Source organism: Gallinula chloropus (assembly GCF_964237585.1).
Source record: "Gallinula chloropus genome assembly, chromosome: 2".
NCBI classification, from domain to species: Eukaryota; Metazoa; Chordata; class Aves; order Gruiformes; family Rallidae; genus Gallinula; species Gallinula chloropus.
In genome coordinates, this window is record NC_140086.1 from 160,800,287 (window position 1) to 160,822,015 (window position 21,729).

Here is a 21,729-nt window from a genome sequence, read left to right on the forward strand (position 1 = left end):
CAGGACACACACCAAAATAGGGTGAAGACAACTTCAAAGCATCAGAACACATAGAGCAGAGCAAGTAGCCAGTACGATTCAAATCCAGTGTTATGAAGTTTCTCCTAATGGAACTAGGAACTTTCAGCCTGGAAAGGCTGAAAGGATGCAGCTCTGGCAGCATCACTGGGCTCTAGACACCACTAAACATATGATCCCTCCCATGACAACCCCTCTGTTTTTCAACAGCAGATATGACTTGCTTTCCATGGGACTGGACCACCCAGTGACCACTTTCTTTGAGCCTAGCTCAACCATAAACACAGTGGGAGGTGGAGAGAGTGTCTGACTGCAGCTTTAGTAAAAGGAAACAAAAACCACAGCCCTGAAAAACCTCACTGCACAGATGTAGATAGATATACATTTACCTAAATAAATAAATTAAATAAATGAGGTTATCCATGTACACAAAGATCCATCTGATGTTGCTCCTACTTACTAAAGCAGGACAGGGCAATTTTGCTTTTTTTTTCCTTGACCTTAGTGACAGAGAAGTATTTTTTTTAACTCAGAAAAGTTGATGTTAGAAACCTCACAGTGAGTAGCTCAGATCCTGAGGCTGTGATGGGCATTAAGAACACTTCTTTGCTTCTCAATGCTGCGCTGGCAGACGATCAGAGGTGGAGGAGCCTGGCTTTACCCCCAAGTCTTTAATAACTAACTATAATAATTAAGTGAACTTGTTCAAATCAACAAATTGCTCTGCATGTCCAGCTCTGTGTTGCTGAATTTTTGTTCATTTGCCCTGTGCAGCCTATGGACATCATGGCTCAGAGCCAGAAATCAGCAAATCTGCAGCCTGTATGCTGAGAAATGGATCTGCCCATGCAGGTAGCATTTTCTGGTGGAGAAATGGGATGTGGGGCAGATTTTGATTAGATTTTAGAAGAAATTCTTCCCTGTGAGGGTGGTGAGGCCCTGGCACAGGGTGCCCAGAGAAGCTGGGGCTGCCCCTGGATCCCTGGCAGGGTTCCAGGCCAGGTTGGATGAGGCTTTGGGGACCCTGAGCTAGTGGGGGTTGTCCCTGCCCATGGCAGGGGGTTGGAACTAGATGGTCTTTGAGGTCTCTCCCAACCCAAACTGTGAGTCTATGACTCCTCTCATGCATACCTTGCACGACTAGCTTGGCTCTGGACTGGGCATCACCGATGTCACAGGTGTAAGTGTCACTGTCACTTTTCTCCAAGTTCTTTATGGTCATCTGCAGGACCCTTCCTTTCTGTGTCATCTCATATTTCCTGCCAGCCCTGAGTTCAGCTATGCCTTTCCTCCAGACCACAGAAGATGCAGCTTTCTCACTCTCACACATAAAAACTGCAGTTCCACTTTCATCAGCTTTCAGATCTGAAAGTTCCTTGACAAAATAATTAGGTTTTTCTGGAAAGGACAAAAAAAAAAAAAAAATATATTTTTAATGCCATCAAGTCCTGTGCACACAGAGTATCACAGAATCACAAGGTAGCAGTCTTGGTTCCCCTCCACACCCACTTGTAGGGTGGGTAAACATATAGAGATATAGAGGTACAGAGATAGAAAGGATCAAAGGAGGTCACCAGTTTCACCTTCACCAGCTTCACCTCATGTCACAGGGCATATTAGATTTAAAATTTAAAATAGAAAGATACCTGGAAATATTAAAGTCATTGTGTATGTGCTGGTGAGATCTCATCTGACAGACTCCATAGAGTTTTGATCACCCATATTGAAGAAAGACTAATTGAAACTGCCCATTTTGTTTGGCTTATTATGTAGCAAGGTTTTTTTTTTTTAAACCTTTTAATCCATAACATGTTTTTTAACCAAAACTTGACCCTGTTTAGTGAGGTAGAAGAGAACATCTCCCATCGGTTGCAGCTATTTGCCCCACCACCTGTACGTGCCAGCCCCTACTCATGCTCCTACTGACCTTGCACTGTGATCCTGGCTTTTGTTTTGGAGACCTCTGTCTCACAGGTGTACTCCCCACTGTCCTTCACTGTGGAGTCGTGGATGATCAGAATGGCCCGTGTTCCTTCCTGGTGCAAGTCATACTTCTGGCTTTTTCGGATTGCTTTGCCATCTTTATACCATCTGATGCTCACATCAGGTTTCGACAACTCACAGCTCAGGCTGATGTCCTGCCCTGCTGCTGATGTTTTATCCTCCAGCTGCTTTGTAACCTCAGTAGGTTTTTCTGGAGAGCAGGACAGGGGGGAATAAAAGGAACCCAGATAAAAAAATCATGATCACCATATGGTTGGGGGTTTTGCAATTCAAATACCACACCTGGCACATTTTCACAATTAATTTAGGAAAGATACAAGGAAAAAAAGAATCAGTCTTGCTCTTTAGGCCATATTTTAATTGCAGATATGGGCTATCAGTGATTATTAATGACTGCTTATAGGAGTGAAGAGTTGTCCTGATGGCATCCATTTAAGGGGATGCCATTTTGTTGTCCCTGTAGTTACTGTAGGCATGCAGTCATGGTGGGATCTATCTCACCAAATGTAGACATCTATGCTATAGAGGGACTCACTCCACTGCCACTCTAGAAAGAACGAACTGGGGCTGTTCAGCCTTGAGAAAAGAAGGCTAAGAGGGGATCTTATTAATGGTTATAAATATCTGAAGTGTGGAACACAGGGGGAAATGGGCAGCCTCTTCTCAGTGTCTGTGGGAACAGGACAAGGGACAATGGCCTCAGGTTGGAGCATGGGAAGTTCCACACCAATATGCTGAAGAACTTCTTCACAGTGAGAGTAACAGAGCCCTGGGACAGGCTGCCCAGGGGGGTGTGGAGTCTCCTTCTCTGGAGATATTCCAGACCCATCTGGACACCGACCTGTGTGCCCTGTCCTAGGGACCCTGCTTTGGCAGGAGGGTTGGACCCAATGATCTCTGGGGGTCCCTTCCAACCCCTACAACTCTGTGATTCTACAGCCAGCAGTGATCTGCTGAATACTGGCAGCAGCCTTCAAGGAACAATTTAATTTATCCCAGATAAATCTAACTGTGGGTGATGAACCACGTCTGAAAACTACCCATTTCTTCTCTCCATTCCCTCCCCAGGGAGCTGTGAGTGATTATCTCAGATGCACACATTTTGGGTGGGAATCACCTGTACAATTACACAGCACAGTGCCTTCTGCAATTCCCATATATCTGTATAAAGTTTAAACCTTTCAGCTGATTTTGAAGAAAGAAAATCCCAGCTGACAGAGAGGGCTGCTATTCACTTTGATCACAACAAGAGTTTGGTCTCATGGTTTACTGACAAAAGATACCTGGGAAACCAAACCCCAGAGTCCTCCTGATCCCATTACCTTTCACAACCAGAGAAGCCTTAGAGGTTAGACCCCGGGCAGTGAAAATCACTTCCCCAGCATCACCAGGAACCACGTTCTTGATACTGAGCGTGTATTTCCGACCCATGTTGGAGGCTTTAAATCGCCCACCACTTTCCACTTTGCTGCCCTTCAGGGTCCAGTTGAAGTCACCAATGCTTTCATGGGACAAAATACACTCAAAAGTGCAATCTTCTCCCTCCTGGACTTCAGTGTTTTTCAGCCGTTTGGTGATGCCAATGTTCAGCTCTGGATGACAAAAAGTAGGTTGATATGAGGAGAAAAGACTTTCATCATTTACATGAGTATTGGCACTGGCATTTTTTAGCTCATCAGACTGGATCAGCAGGACAGCACTGAGTTTCTTACAGATATATTTGAAGCAGGAAAGATTTCTCAGGCATTATCCACTCAAGATCACAGAGTCATCCACTCAAGATCACCATAAAGCTCTAGGAAGTGACACATGAATCTCCTGGCTTTGCTCTGGCAGCACTACATGAAGAACAGCTCATTCAGTGCAAAAGAGTCAAGATTCCATGAGCTAGAAGGGAGAACAGCTGTCTGATGGGAAGCTTCTAGGTTTTTGTGTGAGGTTTTTCTCCATGCTGATTGGAGAAAATGGGATGTTTGTGTTAATTTTTTTACTATTCCACCCTTCCTGTGGTTCAAATCAGAGAAATGAAAACTTTGACTCGTTATCCACATGAGTTTGCAAGCCATGAACACTCCTCTTTCCTTCAAGCAGCCACAAGGATGAGAGGACAAGCTGAACTGCGGGGTTTATCAATGGACAATGTTGTCCTTCTTTTGTGGGACCCCACACTAATAGTTGACAAATAGGAATCACAAGCTGCTTGGGGTGGTTTTTTTATTATTATTTTTGGTGGTTTGGGGTTTTTTTTGTTGTTTGAGAAATTAGTTGCTCTTCTGGGAGGATTTCTTCTGCACTTTAGGGATGCTCAGGAAAGAAACACTGCCAATACATTCTTCACACATGATTTACACTGAAACACCAGATATACTTACAAGAAGGAGTAACAGGGGTTGTTCAGACATTGCCTTATGTGAGGCTGATGGAGGACTAGGTGTCAGACAAAGTGATCAAGCCCACCCATACTTGCATCACCCCTTGACTAGCCACTGCCTACATACTTACCTTGAACGCTGACCTTTGACTTGGCAACATCAGTGCCAATATCACACGTGTATAAACCTGCATCTGTCTTTTCAAGGTCATGGATAAGGAGGCACAGGGTCTTCCCAGACTGTATCTGCTCATACTTGCCACCAGCAGCGAGCTTCACACCATCCTTTTTCCAAACAGGTTTGACCTTCTCTTTTGAGGCTTCACATTCCAGTCTAATGACACCTCGCTCCTCCCCAAAAACATCGTCCAGGGACTTCATGAAGACAGCAGGTTTCTCTGAAGGTTTAATGGGCAAAAAAAACAGAGAAAAACCAGGATATTTTAAGTTTTCAGTTGGTACCAAGTATTTAAAGAGAGCTGAATTAGACCCTTGACAATGCTGATGATACCAATGCAGAACCTGAAGTGGTTTCACACCTCATGATTGGAATGAGCTATAGGGGAATCAGAATTTAATACTTGGAGGGTGCAGGGAAGGAGAGAGGCACTGCCATAGATGGGTAGTGACATTCAGTGCTGCAATCATGGCCTCTCTTATGACTGCACACCTGTAAGATTGCAAGGACTCATTTTTCACAGAATCACAAGGTTGGAAAAGACCTTTAAGATCATTGGACTTGATGATCTCAAAGGTCTTTTCCAACCTTGTGATTCTGTGGGATTCTGTGAAAAACAAGTCCTTGCAATCTTCTTTCTCTGTGTTGGGGTTTCTGTCAGGCACAGGAGATCCCACCACAGGGAATGTGGCTTGGACCAGGCAAGGAGGGCCCTAGTGAAGGCTGGAGGAACAACATCACACTTCCATTGAATAGCTACTCAACAAGGTAGCCCAGATTTAAGGAAGCCCTTGTCTGCACGGTGGATGAGCAGACAAAGTTCTCTGGGAATGTCATTTCTCACTGCATCAGTCCACAACTGGAAAGGGGTCAGGTGGTTAGAAGAAAACTGTGTGAAGACAAGTTAAGTGGGATGTAGATCTCCTAAAGCCAGACAGCTGGCACTGCCTTTTCTCAAAGCAGGGTCAATGCAGTAGGAGCAGCAATAAAAGGACGTGCTGCACTCTCCTCACCCTCCTGAGCATTTTTTGCTCTTGCTTCTTTGTTTTATTGATTCTCTTTCTATGATTTAAAATATATTGGACACTAAAGATGATTGTACAGTGGAAATTTTTGACCAGATATAAAGGAAAGTAGGAAGAGGAAATCCTTCAGACTGAGTGGATAGAGTAAAAGAGTCAAATCATCTGGGTACTCTTGGAAGAACAAATTAGTCATGATCAGGAGACAAAATGCAAAGGAAGTCAGAGAGATGGTTCTCTAAGAGCATACAGAGGACATCAGACTCTGAATTTCAGAAAGAATGGCTCAGACCATTTTTCAGCTCATATTTCCAGATACACAGGGTTAATTTAGGTTAGGAAATCACTATGATTTACCCAAGTGTGTATCTACAGGTATGTTGCTAATGAAAAGGTGATTTTAAAATTTTGGGGAGAGTTTACAACATGCTTTAAATAATTTATGCAAATTACATATTGAATTGAAACATGCTTAAAATAATATGTAACATGGTTAAGGTAATTTTCTCAATTTACCATGGCTTAGCTGATGCACAAGAGCATGTCAAACCACAGCAACTCATGTGTGCCACCAAAATTCAAGGTGGCAAACCCCCTTCTCTCTGCTGAAACAGTCCAACTCCAGAGCTGATGGACTGAAAGGTGTGTTCTACTCCCAGAGAGGTACACTAAATTTCAGGTCCTTGTGGACAAAAAACTTTATAAACAGCAGTTTATGGACTATATATTATTGAGGAGACTGACAAGTGAAGAGAATTGCACTTGAGACTATGCTGATGACAAGCAAAAGGGTGATAAATAGCTATGGAAAGTTTTGGCAAGAGACCAGAACAGTCTTCCATAGAATAATCATCAGCTAGAGTAGAACCTTTGGCTGAAAGAAAGCCTGTGCACACTCAGCCCCAGAGAGGTGAAGCTTATGAGCAGGACTGCTGCATGGATATGGTAAACAAGAGCTCCTTTGCATCTCTTATATAAGTTCAATCACAACCCACCTATCACCTTCAGCTGCACGCTCTCTGACACCTTGTCTGACTTCATTGTCACTGTGCCAGCATCCTCAGGCTTGACCTGCTTCATCGTCAGGGTGTAGCAATTGCCAGTGTTCCTGATGTCATTGAAGTTGTTGGTGTAGAGGAGGGTGCCGTTGAGGAACCATTCCACATCCTCATCATCGTGGGACAGCTCACAGGAGAAGACAGCAGTACTCTCCTCTTCAATTTCCACGTCCTGCAGGTGTTTGATTACTTCTACGTTGCGGGCTGTAGGAAACCAAGGTGCACCACCACCACTGTTACAGAAATCAATTACCAGAGAGAGATTTCATAGTGCTCAGAGATTATGAGACGATTTAGTCTGGTCTCCTGTACACCGTGGGTACATTTCACAGAATCACAAGGTTGGAAAGGATCTTTGAGATCATCAAGTCCAACTGTTCCCATCCTGTGCTAAACCAGATCCCTGAGCACCTCATCTACATGTATTTTAAATACATTCAGGGTCGGTGACTCAACCCCCTCCCTGGGCAGCCTGTCCCAGTGCCTGATAACCCTTTCAGTGAAGAACTTTTTCCTAATGTCTAATCTGACCCTGCCCTGGTGCAGCTTGAGGCCATTTCCCCTTGTCCCATCACCTGTCACTAGCTGAAGAGACCATCACCCACCTCTCTGCACCCTCCTGTCAGGTCAGTGTAGGTGGTGATAAGGTCTCCCCTCAGCCTCCTCTTCTTCAGGCTGAACACCCCCAGTTCCTTCAGCCGTTCCTCAGAGGATTTGCCCTCCAGCCCCTTCCCCAGCCTGGTTGCCCTTCTCTGGACTCACTCCAGGACCTCAATGTCCTTCTTATAGTGAGGGGCACAGAACTGAACCCAACTCTTGAGGTGTGGCCTCACCAGTGCCCAGTCCAGGGGCACAAACCCTTCCCTGGACCTGTTGCCACGCTGTCTGTGATACAGGCCTGAAAGATGCTGTTGGCCGTCCTGGCCACCCAGGCACACTGTTGGCTCATGTTCAGTTGGCAGTCAACCAACACCCCCAGGTCCTTCTCCCCAGCAGCTCTCCAGCCAGTCTCCCCCAGCCTGTCGTGCTGCAGGGGGTTGTTCTGTCCCATGTGCAGCACTCTACACTTGGCCTTGTTGAACATCATCCCATTGGTCTCAGCCCATGGGTCCAGCCTGCCCAGATCCCTCTGAAGAGCCTCCCTACCCTCAGGCAGATCAACACTTCCTCCCAGCTTAGTGTCACCCACAAACTTACTGAGGGAACATCCAATCCCTTCATCCAGGGCATTGATAAAGATACTGAACAGAACAGACCCAGGGCTGAGCCCATCATTTACTTGCTGCTGCATTTGGTCCAACAAAAAACATCTATTAAAAAATAGACTATATTATCCTTCAATTCTCTTTGTGGACATAAAACTGGTTTGCTTTTTCATTTATTCTTTTTAATTGAAAAATAAGCAAATCTTTCTAAAATGGTAATAACACCACAGTGATGTCTCAATACCACACAGCTCCCACCCCTGTGTGCTCATCATTGCAGACAGGCAAACACTTTGTAACTAAATTGCCCCTGTCTCACTGCCAGGAAAACACAGGGAATGAGATGAAGACCAAGGTTGTTTTTTTTTTTCCATAAAACTTGTACCTGTTGAGGGAGCAAGAATAATTGAATTATTTTCTTTTCTCTCTTGGCCAGATGTTTCTCTTTGCAGCTTCTTCAATCATGAAATGCTGTTTCTCAAGGACTACTTAACTCTGAGGAGGAGTTGGGAGTATTTAAAAATTTTTACATATAGATGAAGATCTGCAAGGCCATACTGTTACCAAAACCTGATCCTTGGACTTCAGGAAATTATTCTGTGGCTCATCTCCAAGCCTTGCTGGAAGTGACACAGTGGTCATCTTTTCTTACAGTTTTACCAGAGGTAAAGAACTGGCTAAAAATAATGACTTATCTGCATGAGGTAGAACATCATTATGAATAAGAAACAGATAGCAGATATAAAAAGCTGACACAGTGGCCAGGCAATTAAAACTCCAGCTGAGATCACTAGCCTCAGGGGCCTGCAGCAGTTTAACATGAAGGACATTTTTAGCTGATTGTAACTGACTTCTAGTTCCTTGGATGAAATGGAAAATAATTGTGGCTTGAGAAAGACACAGGGATTTCTGCCTTACCCTGCTGGTGCTCTTCACATGCATTCATTACTTCATGGCAAGTGCTGGATTTCAGTATCACAGAATCATAGAATGGTCTGGGTTGGAAGGGACCCCAAGGATCACAGAGTTCCAACCCCTCTGCCACAGGCAGGGCCACCAACCTCCAGGCCTGGAGCTACACAAGGTTGCCCAGGGCCCCATCCAACCTGGCCTTGAACCCCCAGGGATGGGGCATCCACCCCCTCTCTGGGCAGCCCCTTCCAGCCCCTCACTACTCTCTCTGTAAAAAACTTTCCCCTAAACCTTCCCTCCTTCAGCTTCACTCCATCCCCCTTGTCCTGCCATTATCTGGTTTTTAGTGAGCTGATTCCCCTCCTGTTTCTCTGCTCCCTTCAGGGACTGGAAGGCTGCAATGAGGTCCCCCTGCAGCCTTCTCTTCTCTTCTCTTCTCTTCTCTTCTCTTCTCTTCTCTTCTCTTCTCTTCTCTTCTCTTCTCTTCTCTTCTCTTCTCTTCTCTTCTCTTCTCTTCTCTTCTCTTCTCTTCTCTTCTCTTCTCTTCTCTTCTCTTCTCTTCTCTTCTCTTCTCTTCTCTTCTCTTCTCTTCTCTTCTCTTCTCTTCTCTTCTCTTCTCTTCTCTTCTCTTCTCTTCTCTAGGCTAAACAAGCCCAGCTCCCTCAGCCTCTCTCCGTAGGGGAGGTGTGTCATGACATATCAGCAGTGCATAATGGAACAGAATTGTCTTGGTTGGAAGGGTCACCAAGTCCAACAGTCAACTTAACTTGCCAAAATCATCACTAAACCCTGTCCCTCAGCACTGCATCTACCCAAGTTTTAAATACCTCTAGGGATGGTGACTCCACTACCTTCCTGTCCAGCCTGTTCCAATGCCTAATCATCCTCTCTGTGAAAAAATATTTCCTGACAACCAATCTGAACCTCCCTTGGTGCAACTTGAGGGCATTTCCTCTTGTCCTACAGTCAGCTCACTTAAAATATTGGATTTATATACAATTAGCAGAAGATAAGCGTGGGGATCCACCTCTACTCAAGAAGAGAAACTGAAATACTGAACCATGAAGACATGCAAAGGGAAGTCACCCTGCTGCAAACTGCTTGTACCTTCAACGGTCAGGGTGGCTTCGGTCTCTGCATTTCCAGCCCTGCACTTGTACGTGCCAGCATCTTCAGGCTTCACCTTCAAAATCTTGAGCTCTGCAGAATGCTGCTCCCTCCTGATTTTGTACTTCTCAGAGGGCTCGATGGGCGTGTGGCCCTTGAACCACTTCACAATCTTTGGAGAAGGCCTGAAGTCGCAGGACAGGATGACTGAATGGCGCTCCAGAGCTGTCTTGTCCTCCAGCTTCCTGGTGATCTGTATGTGGTAATCTGCAAAGCAGGGGTGGGAAACAGACAAAGATTAATATGAAGAAGATAAAAGTCTCTAATCTGCATTTCCTGCCAATTAATTTCATGCATGTCACCCACAACTGTTCTATGAAATGCTCAGATGATGCTACAAGGTTTCTGTTACAGAGCTGATCTGCTTTGAAGCTAAACCAACCCTGTGATCTATAGGGAATGCTGATTTCTAGAAGGTAATACTGTACATTCACTACCAAATGCGTGGCACAGTTCTGGTCCAGTGCTTACTGAATCGTTCCCTAATTGAAATTGTTATTCCAGTAGGAGCAAATTAAAGACAAAGCAAGGACATCAGGATGTGATTGAAGATATTTACTGTAGTGACAGCAGAAGATAAAAAGCCTTGAAGCTGTGTCCCAGATCAAGTCAGTGACAAAGTGGATTAAGTAAATGAGCTATCAAACTTGTCTAGTTCAGCTACTGGACAAAATAAACTCTCCTGGCAAATTTCATCTGGTTTTTCCCTCTTTGATATAGTCAAGAAGAAAAATAAAAACAAAACCCAGTCTTAGCTCAGTAGATTTCAATACCAGCTTTGGATACAAGCTATGTAAAAATACCAAAACTATTTTTACTGTGGTTTAGGGCTTGTTTGGGTTTTTTTTTTAGTTCAGAGAATGACTCACTCAAGTGTTGGATTTAAAGTAGTTAATTTCATTGCACTGAGAAACCCGAACCATTCATGCAGTGCTGGGCTTTTAACTCATCCTAAGAACTTAAACTCATGTAATCAGATCCCTTCCTAAAACATTGCTTTCCCATTTAGTGCATCCAACATCGTGTCCAGCGATTTGTAACTGGGAACTAAGCAGATCTTCCAGATACATTTCCAAGACCTCAACCATTGGTACCAGACTACACCTGTAAAACTACTTTCCAGTGACTGAGAGGGATGATATCTCATGATCTAATTCAATCCAGGAAACAGCACATTACCTCTGACAAGCAGGTTTGCTGTGGATTTTGATTTGCCAATGGAGAACTGGATGGTGCCTGTCATATCAGCACTAGTTTTCAGTATTGTCAGTCTGTGGATGGTGTCTTCTTGCTGGATGATAATGTTTCTGCCAGCCTGCAAGACTTCTCCACGTAGAGACCATTTGGGGGGTTTCACGGATGGAATGGATATTTCACATTCAAACTTGGCTTCTTCAGGCTCAGTCACATCCTCATCACACAACTCCTTCACAATGTTAATAGATTGTTCTGGATAAAGGATGGAATGGGAAAGCAGAGATTAAGGAGTCATGAAAGAACTCATTGGCAGCCTGCGTGCTCATGCCATTTTTACTGCTCTTGAATACTGCACTGACTGGCTCAAAAGGCATTAAAACATATTTTCTTTTGCATAAAAATAAACATATATCGCTGGTGACAGGTCAGGCAGTGAGACTGTGGTACTGCCTCTAGAGAATCAAGATCTCCTGATTCCCAGTCCTATTCCTAAAGCCTCCTCCTGACTCTGATATCAAATACTTGGCACTATATAAAATGGAAAAGAATGCTCATGGAAATGTTAATAATAGGAAAGGCATTGGCTAGCTGCAGCAACTTTTCTCTGAACAACATTCTCAAGTACATCCGATAAACTTCTCTGGAACAGAAGCTTCCTTAGGAATATGTATCATATAGTCATTTCCTAGAATATTCTTATCCTTAAAATCCTAAAAGGAAGCAGCATCAATGGACTTCAGAAAAAAATCAACACTAATTAAGTTTTTAAGTGATATTTTGGTTTCAAAGTAAACGACAAGGGCTTCTTGAATCAGCCAATCCTCCTCCCATGCATCCCAGAGGGGGGAAATAAAATGGTTTACTACCTTCAACAAAGAAATTAGCACTGCTTTTGTCATCAAAGGCATCACAAGTGTACATGTCTTCATCTTCATAACCCGCGTCGTTGATGATGAGTTTCCGGTAGACGCCGTCGCTCACCAGCTCGTACTTGTCACTGGGGTGAATTTCACGGTCCCTTTTGTACCACCGGACCTTGGCGTTGGCACGAGACACCTGGCACTCCAGGAATCCCCGATGCTTCTCCAGAGCAATCTTGTCTCTCAAAGGTTTGACAATTTTGACAGGCAGCTCTAAAAGGAGTTTAAAAAGAAATGGTCGGTTATGCAGAGAACCAGAGGAACCTGCGCTGTGCTGAGCACTCAACCAACACACAGCAAGTGAAGAACTAAGGAAAGGAAAAGGTGTTATCCCTGTTTTTACCACTTGGATGACTGAACCATCCAGAAAACAGGTAATTTACTCAACACGACACAGCACTGCTATGGCAAAGCCATATCAGGCTTTGAGGCATTGAGGCTCCAGCTGGAGTCCTGTGTCCAGAGCTGGGGTCTCAATACAAGAAAGATGTGGGACTGTTGGAGAGGGGTCAGAGGAGCCACAGAGATGATTAGAGGGCTGGAGCAGCTCCCCTACAATGAGAGGCTGAGGGAGCTGGGCTGGGTCAGCCTGGAGAAGAGAAGGCTGTGGGGGGACCTCATTGCAGCCTTCCAGTCCCTGAAGGGAGCAGAGGAACAGGAGGGGAATCAGCTTTTTAAAAGGGCAGACAATGGCAGGACAAGGGGGATGGAGTGAAGCTGAAGGAGGGAAGGTTTAGATGAGATATTAGGGGAAAGTTTTTTTACTGAGAGAGTGGTGAGGGGCTGGAAGGGGCTGCCCAGAGAGGTGGTGGGTGCCCCATCCTTGGGGGTGTTCAAGACCAGGTTGGATGGGTCCCTGAGCAACCTTGTGTAGCTCCAGGCCTGGAGGTTGGTGTCCCTGCCTGTGGCAGGGGGGTTTGAGCTCTGTGATCCTTGGGGTTCCTTCCAACCCATGCCATTCTATGATTCTATGAAATCTGGGGACTGATCTCAGATTTCCTGAGATCAATGTGTTAATTCAAATGTCTCCCTTCTCTCTGCCTCTATCACAGTGTTTAAGTTAGACACAGAAAACACAGTGTTCTTTTAAAATATATAACAGGAAGAGAAAATGCAGAAGGTGGCTCTTCGCTTTGTACAACTGGGGGTCTTCTCTCCTGGTAAAGGGATTTGGAGCACTTGTCTGCTCCAACTGTGTGTGACTGGTGTGAGGATGGGGGTGTGGGTGAGACAAACAACAAGTAGAAGCTGGAGGAAACCACTCCAAAGCAAACCATGGGAGGCAAAATCGTGAGGTTTGATGATCCTGCAGCAAATCTCATGACATTTAGCCAGGTGTCGTGGGAGGAGAAGAGGGAAGAGTTGTTTTAAGAACCCAGTGAGTAGGGCTGCACTGTCGTGATGGGGGTCTTGGCTTCCTTTGCCACAGTTGTTGTGTACATGGGGTTCGGTGGGCAATGGAGTGAGCTTTGCAAAGGCAACCTGACACCATTTCTCACAGCATTCTGCTAGAGAAACTGGCTACCATCAGCCTGTCCAGTTCCAGAGGGCAAGTATGGTTGGACTTGATGATCTTAAAGGTCTTTTCCAGCCATGGGATTCTGTAAAAGTCAAGCTATGGGGGTTTTTTATCCCTCAAACATGACTTTTAATGTCTTAGGGTACAAAATCAACCTTCTGAGAAAATAAAACTCTGTTATCCGGCAAAAGTAAATTGTCTGCAGTGAGGATGATATTTCACATGTTGTAAGGTAGACAAGAGTTGGTCCTTCCATGAAAGCTCTACTTGTTGTTTAGTCTTTTTCACATTGAAGGTGAGGGAAATAGGTTGGTTTGAACCATGAGAGAGCTTAAGGGAGTATAGGCATGGAAAGTGTAATTACCTTTGACAGTAAGCTGGGCACGGGATTCTGCCTTTTCTGCTACAAATTTGATCTCTGCTGCATCTTCGACTTGAACACGTGTGTAAGTCAGTGAATAGGTCTTTCCTGAGAACAGACACACAATCACATATAGCTTCCCCTGAGCAAACAGCTTCACTCTCCAAAGCACACTGACAGGTTGAGCATCACTCATCTGGTTCCAGTGCATCACCACCTGCTCTCATAGCAGCAAGGTCACCATTCCTCTATGTCTGGGTCCCTGTATCAAGGATAACCTAACCTCAGCTCCTCCAAGGACTGATTGAATGTGGCTTTCACCTTCTGGAAAGTGCTTGAAAAAGAAGGTTCCCACTCATTGCCAGATGACAGAAATTCCTACCCACTTCTGGAAGCATGGGGTGGTGTGATGACACCAAATTTGCCTTAATAGTTCCCACCATGTCACTGTCCCACACTAGCTGCAGCCCCAAAACAAAATAACAACTCTCAGCCAAGCATTCTTAACTTGGTTTTGAAGGTCCCACCCTTCTGTCCAGCCTCTAATACCAGCACCTACCCCTACCCACCCCACTGAAGAAAAGGATCCCCTCCCTCCCCCTTTTTTTCGTCCTACCATCTTGGCGCATCCTAATGTTGTCGGTAGCCTTCAGCTTGTTGTCATTTTTGTACCACTGGGTTTCGACCTCATCATGTGAAATCTCACAGGCAAAAGAGGCACTCTCATATTCATTCACTTCTACATCTTCCAGTGGTTTCACAATCTTGATATCCCGGGCTGTGAAATCATGGAGACAAACATTACTTTGGGGTTTCTCTATAACTGAGTGCTGTGTGCTTACCTTCTGCATACTTGGATGGAAAATCCAGGATTGGGTTTTATTCTACACCAGCCTCCTTTTCCTGGGTTGTTCCTCTCAACACAGTAAATACATTTAATGCTTGAACCCACAGGTAGAATTACCAGCTACAGTGGAGCTCACTGCTTGAGGATTGTATGGGATGTAAAAGAAGTTAAACATATTAATGAAAGGAAATCTGCCAAGGAAAACACAGCACAAGCCTAAAATCTCTTGTGCCACTATAAACCAGTCTCATCCAGATGCTTCTCCACACCTTCTCCTCTTCTTCCCCTGCTTGTGTGTCTGGACTGTGTCTGCCACAAGGACCTCAGTCCCTTGTTTTACCCAGGAGATACCTTTTCTCCAGCGTCCCCTGAAATCTTCATAATCCCCTTTAACTCTGGAGCTTTGCACTAATTTGTGTCAGAATTGACCCTTATTTCTGTGCTACCACAGCCTTTTCCTTCTGAAAGAGGAAGGCCTCCATACACCTTGGAGTAGCCTCAGAAGCAGAGGTCAGTCAGACCAGGCAACATTCAAATAGCAACCCACCCCAATGACAAAGCCAGGGAGAAGAGGGGGAACCCAACAGACCAGTGGACCAGGACTGATGTTCATGAAGATACTGCTGAACTCAAATGGCCAGATGATGACAACATCTAGTAAGCAGTAAGAAAGGGCTGTTCTGTCTTTTCAGATGTTCCCATGGAAAACAACATGTGCCAGAGCACAGCAGACCTGTCCATTCACTAACTGGCCTTCAGCACTAGCTTATCTCTGGTGCTTCAGAGCCTGGTGACAAAATACATCTGGCACTTGACCAGTTGCACAGTGCAACACATTGGAGGGAAAAACTGTCTTGAGCATAAAGGTGAGGTGCAGTCAGAAATCATGACCCTCTCCTTAGTATTTAGGGCACTTACTGAGATCATACCCAAGGTTTGTCCACTACCTATTCAGGCAAAGTCCCATTGTGACAATGGCAAAAGCTAAACCAAACCATGCCACCACCAGCTATTGAACCCCTGCTTTGTGCCAGGCTGTCCAGTATCTGCCAATCTAGAAACACCTTTTAAATCCCAGAGATCCAAAATGACTTGTGATAAATGGAAAACTAAGTTGGCAACTCTTCCAAAAATACTCCTCTAAGGATAGAGCAAGCACAAGGCAGCTCTGTCAGCACCTTTTCACTAGGAAGAAGAAGTTGTCCAAAACTAGAAACTGCAAAATACCCAAACTGTCCATGAAGCATTTCTTGGCTTGGAGTAAAAATACCACAGTAGATGTAATTTCCTACTTGAGACAAACATACCATGAACTTTCAGGGTAGCTGATGTCTTGTCTTCAGCTGCTTGACATGTGTAGGTACCTTGGTCTTCATATTCACACTTGTGAATAATGAGGCTTCTCTTAATTCCCTGGGAAACAACCCCCACTTTTTTACTTTGCCGGAGCTCCTTCCCATCCTAGAAGGGAAAAAGGCCAAACTAGTTCACCATCAACTCTTCCACATCTGCAGTGAGCGAAACAAGCGTTCAGGTCTGCAATTAATTAACCTTTCCCATTGGACTTAATGGAACCTTGTGGAGACAGGACAAGGGGCAATGGCTGCAAGTTGGAGCACAGGAAGTTCTGCACCAACATGCAGAAGAACTTTTACACAGTGAGGGTGACAGAGCCCTGTCCAGACCTGTCTGGACACCCATCTGTGCAATATGAGCTGGGGAGCTGCTTTGGCAGGGGGGTTGGACCCGATGATCTCTCGAGGTCCCTTCCAACCCCTCTGATTCTATGAACTGTGCTTGCTGGAATGTACACTGAAACTTGAGCATAGGGTAAAGTTTTCAAGGAGTAGGAGTAGCTGAAGAACATGCACCTTTTGGGTGACCTTATACACCTATTTGAAGGCTTAAGGTACTGTACAGTGTTGGCAATAAGCCCCTTCAGATATTACCTTGAAGAAATGCTGTTATCCCAGTTTAAAGGGAGGGTCAGCTGAGCCCCAAGGAAGGTACATGAAACGCCTGAGCTGATCCCCAAAGTGACTGTCAGGTGCAAAGGGAATTGAGGTTTCACCTTAAATGACAGTTCCCAATGAGGTTATAAATCCTGGGTGAGAACTGCTGGGCGTGAAGCAAAGCACACAACTGCATCACTAACACTCATTGTCTGTGTGAGGATGGTTTACCAGGTTGATTTTCAATCTAATAAAGACACTCAGGGTATAAATAACAGAGTGATGAACACAAGGGCCAGAGAGCGAGTGTAAGAGCTGTATAGCAAAGGCTCAGTCTCACATTCCCTGGATGAGAAATTAAAGGCTCTCCTTCCCTTCCAGAGAAACCAGAAATCAGGCTGGTGGCCCTGCCTGTGGCAGGGGGTTGGAACTCTATGATCCTTGGGGTCTCTTCTAACCCAGGCCATTCTATCATTCTATCATTCTATCCATTAAGTGCTGTACCTTGAACCACTTAACATCCACGTTGCTCCTGGACAGCTCACACTCAAATGTGACCTTGTCCTTCTGGGTTACACTGACATCTACCAAAGGTTTGCTGATTTTCACAGGCAGTTCTGGAAAAAAAAAAGTCAAATGTTAAAAAGATAAAGGATAAAGTCTCCATGCCCATCTTACACAAACAATAATGAACAGGCAGAGCCAAGCTCCCATGCTTAATAAAACTCGTGACAATAAAATTGTACTGTTTTGAGCACAATATCCTGAGTTGCTCTGAGGACAATGATGTTACAACAATCCTGCTGACATTAGAAGGAAAAACTACTTATGATGGCCCAGCATGTGACAACCTTTGCAGTTACAAGGAAAGTCCATTCCTCTCTTAAAAGCTTGCTCTTTGGGCCAGGAGAAGACACACCAACCAGGACCTGAGACTTCTGGGTCTGTGTACCTGTGACAGTGAGCCTCCCTGATGAGTGAATGCCATCTGCTTTGAAGGAGATGAGTCCTGCATCTTCAAGAGTCACTGAAGAAAGTGTCAGTGAATGTTTCTTCCCCGTGACACCAATAGTGATATTAGGTGAAGGCTTCAGCCGAATGCCATCCTTCTGCCAGGTCCCTTCCACGTCCTCATGTGACACCTCCACCTCAAAGGTGACGGTCCCTTTCTCAGAGACTTCAAGGGGCTGAAGACCTTTCACCAGCTTGATCTGCCTCACTGAAAAAAAAACAAGGACAAGTTGGAGATCTGGCACTGAGGACTTCCAAAACAGATTATTTCCCCATCCCTCATGTAGGTACACAGAATCACAAGCTTGGAAAAGACCTTTAAGATCATCAGGTCCAACCATTCCTGTCCTCTACAAACTGATTAATTAGTATCTGCCAGTTAAACAACCCCTTCTGCAGGAAATAAAACCTGTTCATGACCATATTCCTTGCATGGCTGGGTGGATGCTTTCAGTGAGGACAAACAAGTCAGCCAGACATCACAGAAAAAGGGCAAACAGGTCCCTTTTCTAGAAAGATCCATCACACTCACTGTGTCTACGCCAGAAATAAGCTTTGAAGTTGTACATACACACACACACAGAAGGCATTCCTATGGTGGGTGAGGTGATCACCAATAACCATCAGGAAGAAACACTCTACAGAAAGATAACACTGTTAATTACACCAGGCCTGGGGTCCCTGTGCTGTAAAGCAAGAGATGTTGGTGAGAATAGTTACTCTTCAGGCACCATTCAAGAGAAAGAAGATGACCAATAGAGATTATTAGAGCATAAAGAAATAAGCAGTATTGTTCAGCCTTTCAGCTGGGATAAAACAAAAGAGGGAGGGAATTAGCAGGAAGAAGGAAAAGCTTTTAGTTCACCCCATTTAACAGAGACAGTAAACCTGAATCTAGTTATAAATCAGGACTAGAGTCACCCATAGTTCCTCAAATAATCAGACACTCCAGAAGGTAATTCAGTGCATCTGAGACACTCTCTGGAGATGGGGTTTTTTTCCATCTTTTGACTACAGAAAGACATGGAAGTGATATGCTAGTTTTAGGCTGCATGAATCCAAGCTGAATCTACCATCTGCTAGTCACTGGTTGTCAGGGAAGACAGCAGGCCTGGTGGTGGCCTAGCTCTCTTTACCAAAACACAGGCCCTGACAATATCCTCGTGTTCCCATGAGACAGGAAAAGTTACTCATGCTGAGAGGATTTTAATAACCACATTCTCAAAACACAGTGGCCTTGATGACAGGGGTACAGACTGCCCCAAACCAAGAAGTTATGGGAAGATACTTTGGAGTATCTTCCATAATAAGATGGTCAAACCAGCAGGTCTGTGGATGCTTTTAGGCATCGAAGGTAAACTAAGGGTATTTAGCTAGAAGATATGTTTATCAGAACTCATTATAATCACTAACCAATCAGTGGGGTGTAAACAGTGTATGTAACCAATCAGCAGGTTTTTAGCTTGCCACGTTTGCAGTAACAAATGTATAGAATCTGTGTGATTTCACCCAATAAATGACTTCACCTAAAATTCACACCCAATTGTGTGTTGCCCATTGTCAATCTCCACAACTGGTAATGCCTGGTTTTTTCTAGAGCTACTCACTTGGGAAAAAAAGATGAGCAGCTGCCAATAGAAGTAATAACTACCCTGTACCAGAATGCCAAAGCAGTGGGGCTTTGACAATTGTCAGGCAGGAAGATTTTGAGGATGAAGCTTAGAAGTACATGAGAGTGATTTGACAAACCCCACTCTGGATGAGACAGTCTCACATCAACTTTTTTATATCTTTGATACCATCAGAAGACCACAACAAGGCTGGAAAGACCTAGAAAAATCATCTAGCCTTTCTCTCCTGCTCTAGGACACGCTCAGCTCTTTATGTCATCCCAGGCAGATATTTCCCTAACCTTTTCTTAAACCCATGATGGAGGCACCAAAACCTCTCCAGACAACCTGTTCAGTCACCCAACCATTAAAAAGCTTTTTTATTGCATAACCTGGATCTTTCTCATTGAATTTGAAGTCCACTATTTCCTGCCATTATTTTCACATGGAGAACAGATTGTTCCCTTCCATTATATAACAATCTTTTGTGTACTTGAGGTCTGTTATCAAGCCCTTCCTTAGCTGTTATTTATGACCTACACAGCACCAATTGGTGGTAGGGGCTTTACAGACAGAATTAGGTAGTCCTTAAGAGCTTAAATCCTCTCCTCATCTATCCTGTAGCAATCACAACAAAAGGATGTAGGAACAAGGACAGAAGTACAGGGCTACCACCAAGACACTATTAGCTTACTTCAAAGGGCAGCACCCACAGGTAGCAGATTTGCTTTTGTGGGTTTCTTTAACCCTGACTGAACATAAAGAGACATTCTGAAAGAGTTGGTTTGCACAGAAGAATTAGGGCTGAAGAGGGAATGGTTTTCTAAAAGCTGTATAAGGAAAAATAACCCAGTGTACTAGAGAGAGAGAAATATAAAGAATTAGCTACAAAACAAGATGGAAAACTGGTGGGATGAGCTGCAGGCAGCAAGAATAATCCAGCTGTTCTTTGTTAATGCTCTTGCTTCCACCTCCTTTCAGTCATTTGACTAGTAGTCAAGTCCATGGCTGTGTCTCCATGGGAAGTAGGGGTAGCAGTGGCCATTACAGTAATGGAAGAGGCCAGAATCCACCTCCAAACCCTGCCCAGGGTATTTAGAAAACTAGAGATCATTCAACTTACTTTCCACATTGATCTTGGCTTGGGTCTTATCATCAGGACTCTCACAGCAATAGAAGCCCCTGTCTGCAAAGGTGATGTCCTTTACCACCAAGGTATGCTTTGTTCCCTCTGCTTTGATCTCTACTTTTTCACTGGGCTTCAATACGATGCTGTTCCTCATCCATTTCACCTCTGCAGGCTTAGTCAGTTCTACCTCCAAGGTGACTGTGTCCCTCTCTTCGACTGTTCTGGGCTCCAGTTTCTTCTTGAATGAGATTGAGGCCTCTGCCAAAGGAGAAGAAATATTAGTAAGGATGTAGAGGACCCAGAAAGCAGGCTTTCAGAGAGAATTAGAGCAGTGGTTCATGTATCTCCAGTCCTAATGCATTCTAGGCAGCCATATTTAATGATGTGAAAGCAAAACATCCCTCCTGCTGCTAAACATCATCAGCCAGAGGGAAGGCCACATAAAATGGCCTATGTTGGAGCATCAGTGACAGGGTGTTTGAAGGGACATTATCACCTCCTACCTCGGACTCTGAGATTGGCTGTGCTTTCTACACCCTCAGCATTGGCAGAGATTTCAGCTGCATCTTCCAGCGTCAGATCAGTGATGGTGAGGCTGTGGTTGGTGTCCTTCTGTGAGATCACATACTTCTTGCTGGCTTCAATCTTAACACCGTTCCTGAGCCAAGTGACCACGGCATCACTGGGAGAGACGGTGCACTTGAACACAGCCTCTTTTCCTTCTTCAGAGACCACGCTGATGAGACTTGCAACAAATTTCACCACTCTGGGAGCTGATGGATAGGAATCACAGGATCACAAGGTTGGAAAAGACCTTTAAGACCATCAAGTCCAACCATTCCCATTCTAAGCTAATCCATATCCCTGAGCACCTCATCTACCCTTTTTTTAAACACACCCAGGGATGGTGACGCAACCCCCTCCCTGGGCAGCCTGTTCCAGGCCCTGACAACTCTTTCAGTAAAACATTTAGGAACACAGTTTTGAGACACAGCCTAAACACCTTCAAATAGCCAAAAGACATGATGATTTAATTGGAAACACCAATTTTTAATTACTTACAATAAGTGATCACAATAGTGGGTCACAATGTTTCCAATGTCTGAATAACTTGTGTGTAAAGATGCCAGAAGACAGAGGCAAACAAGGAAGTGGGGGGAAATCCCATCTTAGGTTTGAGATACTCAATTCCAAACCCAAACACAATATGGAGGTCAATTTGCCCACATATTAAAGAGACCTGAGTTC

The 21,729-nt window shown here is 44.6% G+C and overlaps 1 protein-coding gene across 1 annotated transcript in view; it reads right to left on the reverse strand.

Moving 5' to 3' along the window:
• Positions 1–21,729, reverse strand: part of OBSCN (obscurin, cytoskeletal calmodulin and titin-interacting RhoGEF) — a gene marked incomplete at its 5' end in the record, with an annotated part of 199,183 nt that overhangs the window by 129,500 nt on the left and 47,954 nt on the right. Inside the window, 15 exon segments of the mRNA XM_084260922.1 lie at positions 1,150–1,416; positions 1,946–2,212; positions 3,345–3,614; positions 4,525–4,791; positions 6,589–6,855; positions 9,876–10,142; positions 11,115–11,384; positions 11,999–12,265; positions 13,936–14,040; positions 14,549–14,710; positions 16,087–16,240; positions 17,236–17,348; positions 17,684–17,950; positions 20,476–20,739; positions 20,985–21,254. Of these exon segments, the coding sequence (XP_084117048.1) occupies positions 1,150–1,416; positions 1,946–2,212; positions 3,345–3,614; positions 4,525–4,791; positions 6,589–6,855; positions 9,876–10,142; positions 11,115–11,384; positions 11,999–12,265; positions 13,936–14,040; positions 14,549–14,710; positions 16,087–16,240; positions 17,236–17,348; positions 17,684–17,950; positions 20,476–20,739; positions 20,985–21,254 (3,477 nt within the window).